Genomic DNA, 10,409 nt, shown 5'->3' with positions numbered 1-10,409 from the left:
AACTGTTGATCCTTTTCTCATTTTCACATGTGAAACCCTGTCACTCGAGGTGACACAAAGTTGAATACGAAAGAGGAAACATTGCCAAACCTCTGTACCTACACTTTGTTAATTTGCTTTGTATAATCGGCCGTGGCATTTCACACCTTGGCTAGCTTGTGTTACGCCATTCGCAAGACTTTTTCCCTATCTGAATACGGTCGTTGGACGGTGCCTATCTGTACCTACCGCTGCCTATTCACGGACCGTACTTCAGGGCGATAAGGTGGGCATACTATAACGGTGTATAGTCTGAATGAAATATTTTTCAGATAAGAGAAACAGGACTTTATTAACCCGGCCGATATAAATGACTATAATGTTGCAGATTTATTAATGGGGGACGTGCTTTGCGTTGTAAGCCCTCGAGCACGGATGTAGGTCTCGCCTTAGCCCTCCGTTGTTCATCCCAAAAGTCGAACGAGTAAGAAACTCGAATCTCGTCTAGAAAGAGATTGAGCGGCTCTTATTTACCGTATAAATATTGATCGCGTTCAGAATATTAGTTTACCGTGGATGTGATTAACCCCACCAGCTAATAAGACGCACAATAAATCCTCCCTTTCCAATCTCACATTGCCAAGCCGCAGGCAGTTTTCACGAATATTGCAAAAGGGGGTGCAAGCATTTCGTTCAGAAAAACTTCCGTGTAGAATTTTTTTTATTCAATTTGGTGGTTATTACTATTATTATCATGCCTCAAGTTTCGTATATCTACTTATCTTCGTGTGGTACGGTGTTGTTGCGTACAAAATGAAATTCGTATCATATGTTGGTACGTTAACGCCCTGAGGTTATTCCCATCATGTCAGCCAGATGAATTTCTGCTCAACTCAATTATAAAGTTAGAAATAAATACTCGGCAAGAGATAGGGCCATGCATTGATTATGAGTTCGTTGAACTAATTTTCAACTACTAGAGAATTCTTCTTTAAGCATTTACTCGGAGTCTGAACTCTCAATTTTCCAACTCAATTTTGCTAGAATACTCCGAGCTCTAAAAAGAGTTCAAAAGATTTCAACTCGAAGGGAGAATAGAGTACAAATGGTCATAGTTTCCCGAAATAACTGCAATTTTAAACAGTAAATATGATTATTCTGAAATTAGTTCGAATGTTCTTGCAGTGAATTTCATTTCATCCGGAAACTCGACTAATTTATGACCCAAGAGGTATGTAATATATTTATAAATCGTACTCTGAATTATTCCGCGTGAAAAAACACGAGGTAACGTTTTTTGTTTCTTTTTTTTTTTAACGCAAAACACATTAGTATAACTTTACAAGTGAGCACGTACTTCCGCAGGAACATTTGTACGCGTAATGGTGACACAAAGTCGAATTTAAAAAGCTCACCAGTTAAGTGCGGTAATTTGCACATCCTTTATGTACATACTTGTCGAGCTGACAATTTTTTTAAATAATTCAAAATAATTACCGACGAGCTAATTGCGGCGGAAAAATTGGACCTTGTGCCTCTCCGTGATCCTCCAATATGAAAAGAAGTCCCATGAAAGCTGTGAAAGCTGGAAAATTACTCGAGTCTGAAGCACAGAAGCTCCGTGAAATAAATTGCTTTTCGTACATCGCCTACAAATTACCCGGTAAGGAAACGCTCAAAGAATCTGACAAGCCGGACGAAAGGATAAACCGAGAAAGGTTAGGAGTCAGTGAATTTTCGAAAGATTCAATGTCTAGGCCACGTTAATCATTCTACATCACCTATTGAATTCTCCGCGTGAAAACGATTTCGGAATTCGTCATTTGTCAACGCACATTGTTCCACGCTTTGCTGGCTCGTAAACTTATACAAATTTGTAATATTTGCAAACCACAGTGCCAAGTATCGGAGAACAATTAACCCCGACCTCAACGCGAAATCCAATGACGCGAATGACATCAGCTCCTCGTACTTATACGTGATCCTAGACATCGCTTCGTCGACAATTTATAAAGCAAAAAATACCTTCGAAGCCGCATGGCAAAGGTCGATGTATCCTTGACGATTAGCCGAAATGTGCCAATGATGAAATTCCATCGGTCGCTTGGTGTTCTTTGAGCAAAGTGAAGAGACACATGTACCGTGAAATTCGACGCAATGACAATATTGCGTTCATCGAAGCCGACTAAACGAAGGAAATTCGTCACATGCAATAAACATTGCCGGAATACCGGATAAGATCTGGGCGTACCCAACGTGTTGAATCGCCACCCGGAATCCATTTGGAGTCAAGTCTCGACCATCGTGCAGCCAAAGTGGCAAGAAACAATCTCTGTCTGAGGAGGGTGGGAGAATAATTGAATCTGTAAAATAGTGCGCCGCGAAGTGCTGATTCGGATAAATTAAGGAAGGTTATTGCTTCTTGTCGGGCAGTGCAAGGGGTGGTAAAGGAACTTTGGCTCGTCTTCGAGCAGCCGTTACATACGTAGACTCGAGCAATTCCTATAATATGAGGGAGAAAAGGACGATATCTCGCTTCTCCTGTGCAGCTGTATACAGCGCATGAATTTGAAAAGTTTCCGAGATCTCGGTTTCCCAGAATATGCAATGAAAAAACGAACAAGTTTCATTCTTCGTACCTTTCTTTTTATGCTACTTGGGGTGAAAAAAGCACAGCACCACTCGAATGATTCGGGGCGAAACGAAATGTGAAAGGAAATTTCGAGGTGCTATCTCACACGCATACACACGTACGCACTCGTAGACACACCGTCACTCATCCCTGACACTGCCCTCTCGCTTCACCCTTCAGCTGCTATAACCGGGGTTAATTGGAAAATGTTACAGACAGCCGTGACGGTTGGCAGACTGTGACAAACACTTATTACCATTCACGAAATTAGATCTACCCAATTTTTCCTTTCTTTTCTTGCCTGATACTTCGTAAGGCAGGAACGCCACTCGACGATGAAATTGCCTGTGCCAAAGAAAGAAATTCTCGGAATCAATCCTAAAAAATTGCCCGCCCTCTTTCCCACCCGTTCCGCACGTCTCCAGGTATTTCGAATCTCGTGTATCCGTCGTAGTTTGGTAGGAAAAATACGTGCGTGATTAACATTCTTTTCTGTTTCACTGCCGCGCGGGATTTAGCCGTACGGCGTACCGCGACGGAGACAAAGATTGACGGACGTTGAATTCACGTAGGTACCGTTCAATTTCTGACGCAATGCCGTCATAGTGCATGCGCGTCGTCTATTATGCATCTGCCAGACAGACCCACATGAACGCGACTCCCGAGAACATTGCACGTTGTGTAGAAATTGCACAAGTGACGACGCCAGTCGACGGTGCAGCCAGCAGCTAACAGCCGAGGCTCCCCCCAGTGTCTGCATGCCTTTGTACAACATCCCGCGGGCCTCGTTATCATCTTGATGAGCAAACTGCTGGTGCAAGACTCTCCGAATCTACGGGCTAAACCGAATGCCCAGTGTAACGAACATCCCCCCGACATCCTGGGGGCGCTTGCAGTTTCATGCCTCGAGTTTCCGTTGCTGCTCTGCTGTTGTACACTAATAAGCTTTCCATCGAAGCGCGCATAATTCACTTTAATATTGTTCGAATCTTAATTCATAGACTTGCCGCGAGGAACTCTCCTTATACCCTTTGAATAACGGACGGTAGAATTCTCAGGGTGAAATTCAGGTCATCCGGCAATTGAACAGTCCGTTATTTTCATACTTGTCTACTACCACGTCTAATTTTATTCGGGCACTTTCGACGTTATTACAAATTTTATATTTCTTATTTTAGCTGGAATATTATTGTAACTGTCTTGCCCGTGTCTTCTAAGCTTCCATTAAATCTACGTTTTTGAAGTTCATAAAACTGGTCGCTTACTGACATGGACGTGACCGGAAAAAAAAGAACGATAAATTTCATCTGTGGTAGAAGAAATTGGTAAAATTTATTCAGAAGTATTTTATTTTTATATAAAAATCGTCATCGCAGTCTGTGTTTTACGGTCAAGCTGCATAAGTTTCTAGGACTACAGTTTTCTGAGATATGACTGGGTAACATTCCATCTTGTGATACTTGTATTCTGTTGACAGTTTCACTTTTGTAATACATTTTCCCAATTCCATGGGTGCACGGATACCACAGTTCTGGATACCTAAGTTGTTATACCTTTAACAACGAGTATAGAAAACTGAGGAAGACCTTGCATTCGCAACAATACCATATCATTGTATTTGTGCAGTTTGATTAAGGTTTCGTAAATACGGACGTCGACCATACCTCGTAAAGTTTCGTGACGTTAAGGATAAATGCAGGGTATGACGCGTAGAGAAGATATACATCGAGTGGAATTTATCGTTAGTTACTGAAACTACAGAACAAAGTAAGTAACGCGCTTAGATTAAATCCCAGTAGAGGAAATAGATAGAAGTTGGAGGAGCTAGACGTTAACAGTCGGGAAATTCGTAAAGTTTTAAAGTATCGTAACACGTGTGTGAAAGAAGTTTGAAACGGGACAAGTGCATCGCACCGTTCATTGGAACCGTGACCGTATTACTTTAACGCTCGCCTTACCCAAGTTTCTGGATTACCGTTGTTTCCACGTATCTCTTCCACTTCTTCTTCGTTAACCAAACTCAAAACAAAAAGAAAGAAGTGGTTGAGTTTCATTTCGACCGAACGACGCGGGGACTGCGCGACCGCAAGAGCCCCGCACTACCAAAAATTAAACGCACAAATACCCACGTTAGGGATATTTACAGGGTTCAGCAGTCATGCCTCACTCCCGGGGGAACCACCATATTGATCATGGTATCCCCTACGCCAGGTTAGTATAGTCAATTTCATATTTTTACTCTTCTTCTACTCCTTCTGTCGTGATTTCACTCGCGAGAAACAAATGCTTCGCAACTGTCGCATTCAACGGTTTGAAATTATCTGTAACGACATATCGATCGTAGCTCTGCGTGACATAAAGTCTGTGACATAAAAATAAATTCGGTTGAGATTCATGCAGAAGGTATTTAAAAAATGGTATTTCAACGCTCGCCGATTACGAGCATTCCATATTTTTTCATTACTATCAAATTTGATCAAAAATAGAATGAACCTAGGCTACAACAGCATATTGCGATAAAAAAAATACCGTGTTTCCAATGAAACCGCGCACTTTCGTCGTTCATTTTGTGTTGGAAATAGCAATGTTTAAAATATGGCAATAAATATATGCCTGAAAAATTTCTTATTTCATGGTAAATGGACAAAGCAAAACCCTGCGCTACATGCTGCAATGATTTTGTAGTGTGTGGATAGCTGGCGTAGTTTATCTGACTTTTCTCCGGAAGAACAACCGTTATCAACAGCCATGATAGTAATTTTATGCTCTCGATGGATGCAGCCGGGTTACGTAGAGGGTGTAAGTCAAAGAGTTTATATGCCATCGAAGATCGTTCCACCGAAGATTTACAACCGGAGCAAACCTACGAGGATCTGTTAAGTAGCAAGTACGTACATTAGTTATCAGATAAGTCAATGGCCGAGCTTTCCTCCTACCCGATAATACTGCGCTGTTGTTGATTGAAATGTAATTTTAATCTCGGCGTGTGAACCAAATTGAGGGATCGAAGTACGCCTGTCTTGCCGTACAAGGTATACTTTTTTCCAATATGCCTTTCAATAAGGTTGGAATGATTTACGAGCACGGTTTCTTAGAGTTGTTACGTATCGATTATATCAGCTGTGATTTCATCAAGGAAAAAATCGATTTGAAATGCAAAGATAATTGTACAAGGTGTATCGTATGCTGCAATAGGTATTCGAACACAAAGGAAGAAGTAGAAAGAAATTTCCTTACTATGAAAATGCTCCGTGATAAAAATCACGCGTAACAGCTGTAAAATGATGTTTACGAAATAATTTGACCTGCTGCAAGAGAAGAGCGAAAAATATAAAATAAAAACGTGTACTGGGTTATCGGATTCCCGTAATTGAATCGAGCTGCAGGGGGAATAATTTATATTGAATTTTTAACAAAGAAATAAACATTAAAAAAGCGAAACTCATGTTCCAATTATTTGTGCAACACCGTGGCGAGGGGTTAAACGAATCTAAACTGTATAATGAGCCAAGACCAGAGGTCCACGTCGCTAATGGAATTTGAATTTACATAATCCAGATTTATTTCGGCATTATAGGAGTATGAGATGAAGAAAAAACTGGAGGAAAAAAAACATGAACCATAAATCAACAAGCCCGTAGGCGGAGTGATTTTCCGTTGGGGTAGTCAGGGATTTGATAATTACCACGAGAAAACAAATAGCGTGCCTACCCAGCGGCGCGGGGGGTGCGGGGTTCAATTGCACGGCTCCACTCTTACTCTCGAAGTTTGGCATGTAAATAAATCGCGTCTCTTTTCCCCTGTTTTCGTACATTTCCTTTAATAACGTCGCGCCGCCGAAGGATCAACGTGCGGGAAAAATATTCGCGGGCGGTTGCTCCTTAAAGGGGTCCCGTCCGAGTCGTCATTCTCGGATCGATGATTCCTTTTTCTTCTCTGTGTTTATACCCCGCCATAATGCATTTATTCATTTATCCGTGCATCATCTATGCGCATATCGATCGTGGAAAACTTACACGAATGAATGAAATTTAATAACACGTACTATACTGCGTCGCGTATAGACGAATGTTCGAGATTCCGAGAGGAGCTTTGGTCGCAGGATTCTATTTCGAATCCATTCCCGACTCTTATTTCTTTTCGAATATCCTACGGCCATGCGTATTCTCTTCGGAGAACTCTGCGCACTTTCATCGCAAGTAGTTAATACTACATTGTGTATCGAGGGCGGAAAGAAAGCGCGTTACGCCCTTATTGCACCCGGAATCTTTTTGTTCAACCGCTTTAAAAATTCGTCATTTCACGCGTCTAATGCAGGTGCAAAATAGCACGTTTCAGGCCAATTCGAAAGCGCGCGGACGAGGACTTTCCGCTCGGTTCTAGCACCGCTTCCGAATTGGCCTGAAATGTGCAATTTTGCACCTGCATAACATTCATGAAATGACAAGTTTTCAAAGGGGTGGGACAAAAAGATTTTAAAAAATCAAATAAAACCTGATTTAGCGAATTAAAATGAAGTTCTGAAAGGCGCATGTTTTATTGAATTAGCCATGCTGAAAAACTTTTCTCTTCTATATTTCAATGCAGATCAGCAAATTGCCGCGTTCTCTTTCAGGAAAAATATGGCCGCCGTGCCAGTTCCACTATTCTACCTTCTCGAAAGCCCTCTTTTCAAATTAGTGGAGCTTACACGTGTGCCTAATGTCCGAAATAATGGTAAGCCGAGTTTTTGAAAGAGTCCAACACTTGATAGCCAAGTACTTTTTTCTGCGGGTAGAATTTCGAGATATAAAAGGTATCGTAATAGGATTCGTATTCTCGAGTTGCCGCACTTTTAATCCGCTTAATATAAGGGTATTTTAGGGAAAAGTTTTGAAAATTTAATCGTCGCTAACTGGTGTTCATTTTTTGCATGTCGGGTGCGCGCTAAATTGAATTATCATTGTATCCCGGCAACAAAAGAGTATACTGCTGTTTTTCGAGCATTGCACGTTCGCGATATTTATTTTACCGTGTAACAAGACATTTACCTAGAATATGAGCCAAATTTTCATACACCTTATAAGTTCGACTGATAGATCCGCAATATAAAAATGACCCTGGATTTATAGTTTAATTTAAAGTGGCTCCAGTTTAATGATGAAGGACCATTATAACATTATAAGAGCTAGTCTTTATTACCGTCAAAGTTTAAAACCGTCTAGACTATAGACCGCGGTATAATTTATAGCCCATCTTTTTCTCCCCTCTTTTTTCACGTTCTGATCCATAAATTTTGTTATCAATTATTTTTTTCAGTTTTTTTTTTACTCCTGTCAGTTTAAAGCCTTAGATTTATTGGTTAGATCAAAATTTTATTTATCTGTGTGCGTATTTCTAATATCATACGTGTGTGGACTCTATGCAGTGCATCGAAAATTTTCAGATAGTAACGCTTGTTCAACGAATGCATCGAAGCCAGTGACAGGCACCGTCAAATGGCCGTCACCTTGACGACGAAAAACAGATGGGTATCGACTTAACCCCGACGCACTTCGTGTCGGAGCATCAGCTGCGTGTAGTCCATAACCTGGTCCGGTCGTGTTTCAAATAAAATTTCAAATATGAATTTCGGTGAATTTTCTCCACCGGTTTGCGCGGCGCTGAAGCCCCGACACAACCCGATCGACTATCCGGGAACAGCGAACGTGTCTTGTGCCCACAGAATGCGCGAACCAAACTCGAACTGTCGGTACGTGAAACAGTTTTACGAACTGCGAAAGTCTACGGAGATTGACCCAACCAAGGAGCTAGAGGACAGGCAACTCGTCGCACTCAATCGTCGATTCGCCTTTGAAAAACGTACCGACAAACGCGTGCTGAGAGAGAACATTCGACGAAGCGTTGAACAAGGTATGTAAGTGCTGTCCACGAGTAAATCATTCCTCTTTGATACCCGTATGTTCTTCGGTAATAAACGATAAGTATGTCACTATAAGAGATAACCTCTATGTGCTCTAAGGAATGATGGCGTATGAGGATGGGATAAACAAACGACGAGAAAAACTTCGAGCCATGATCTTGGTCGAGGAGGCTGCCTTCACGAAGGAGATCGTCGACCAGGCTCAGCATGGCGGGGACTCCAAGATAAACGAAATGAGGGCGCGGGTAGAGGAGCTACGGAAGAAACACGAAGAGGAACACCAAGCAACCGTGGCCGCTAAACGGATGCAGCAGTATCTGGCCTGCTGCCTGGAAGCGCGCGAGAAGAAGACCCAGAAGTTGACGAGGGACGCGAAGCTCTGCAACCTGGCGCAGATGGCTGAAAATGAGGCGAAACGTAAGGCGGAACGGGAGCTGGACGCGCTTTGGCACTGCCTGATGCTGAAGGAAGTGGAGGCGAAGAAGGGGAGGGAAATCGAGGAGGCCAGACGACGCGAACTGACGACAAAAATGGTGCGAGGCACGCTGGACGACCAGATAGCCGGGCTGCGAGCCCTGGAGGCTGAGGGGCGACAGGTGAAAGCGGAGCAACAGGAAGCTCTTCGACTTATGTGGGAGAACATCCGTAAAGAGGAGCAGCGCAATCTTGATAGAGAAAATTACGAACGTCAGCGACTGAAGCGGGAGCTGGAGGATCAGCTGATGAAGAGGCAGAAGATACTGGCGGAGCGTGCGGCCGAGGAAAAGGCGATGGACCTGATGTTCAAGGAGCTTGGAGAGGCCGAACTGGACAAGGAGAAAAACGAGCGGTCATCGACGGCGGAGAGACTACGTCGGGAGATGTTCGCCTATTTGAGTAACCTCGAAGCCATCCGGGAGGAAGAGGCGAGACGAAACGCTGAGGTTGATGCCATCGTCGAGGAGTCGAACAGAAACGTCGAAGCTAGACGCACGTTGGCTATTCGAAAGTTCAAGGAAGCTCGAGAGCGAAGCTTGCGCGAAGTCATGGCTGGGCGTGAGGCCCAGATGAGGGAGAAGCGGGAGCGTGAAGAGCGCGAGAAGAGCGAGAAGGAGCGGGAAGCTCTGCTTTTACAGAAGGAGCTTGATCTCGATGCTAAGCTCAACGAGCTCGCCGAATCCCAGAAGAAGGAAAGGGCCAGGCATTACGGACTACAGCTCAAGGCCCAGCAGAGCTACGTCGATGCCGTCCGACGTCGGGATAAAGAGGAGGCTCAACGCATGTACCAGGATGGTATCAAGAGGGAAGAGGAGTACCAAAGGCAGACCAAACTCCTTCTCGAGGCCTCGGAACACATCACTCCTCACGCGTTCAAGACGCTGCTCAAGGAGTGCGCGGCTCGTCACGATGCCGAACAGAAGGGACAGTGCTACTGCCCTCCACCACCACCACCACCACCACCACGCGCTGAAATCTGCTGATTTGGTAGGGATTTTGATTCTCATGGTGAATTTGCCAGACGAGTGAGACGGTAATACAGGCATTGCCTATAAGGGGAAGTCGTGGCGAAGGAGATATTGAATTCGTTTTCGAAAAAGTGTCGCCTCAGCGGAATACAGAAGCTCCTGCAATAGTGAAATGGAATAAATTGAGGAGCATGCCACCACTTTAGACCATGTGTTTTTTATCTCGAAATTCGAATGCCGGGTATATTTAATAATTCAGACATCGGACTGGGGAGAGGATGAAGCCGATAAGTTTAGAACGGAGAGAAGATCAGTTTGTAAGTGCGGATTTAACCGCGGATACCCGACCAAGAAATCTCCATCGCTTGAACACCGAGTCGAGAAGGCTCACGTCCGCCGTCGCGACTCTTTCCAATGAAAAGTGCCTCCGTAGGATTACCTTTGATTTATT

The 10,409-nt window shown here is 43.5% G+C and overlaps 1 protein-coding gene and 1 non-coding gene across 2 annotated transcripts; one reads left to right on the top strand and one right to left on the bottom strand.

Moving 5' to 3' along the window:
- Positions 1 to 4,679: 4,679 nt before the first annotated feature.
- LOC124181762 lies at positions 4,680 to 4,830 on the bottom strand. Its single transcript, XR_006870567.1, has one exon. It is a non-coding gene; the product is annotated as a U1 spliceosomal RNA (small nuclear RNA).
- Positions 4,831 to 8,214: 3,384 nt separating this feature from the next.
- LOC124180714 (trichoplein keratin filament-binding protein-like) lies at positions 8,215 to 9,973 on the top strand. The gene is made up of 2 exons (XM_046566459.1): positions 8,215 to 8,503; positions 8,613 to 9,973. Exons 1-2 carry the CDS (start codon positions 8,215 to 8,217, stop codon positions 9,971 to 9,973), a joined length of 1,650 nt encoding a protein of 549 aa, XP_046422415.1.
- Positions 9,974 to 10,409: the final 436 nt, after the last annotated feature.

The sequence above is a fragment of the Neodiprion fabricii genome, chromosome 4, assembly GCF_021155785.1.
Source record: "Neodiprion fabricii isolate iyNeoFabr1 chromosome 4, iyNeoFabr1.1, whole genome shotgun sequence".
Classification (NCBI taxonomy): domain Eukaryota; kingdom Metazoa; phylum Arthropoda; class Insecta; order Hymenoptera; family Diprionidae; genus Neodiprion; species Neodiprion fabricii.
This window is presented reverse-complemented; position numbering and strand designations above follow the sequence as displayed.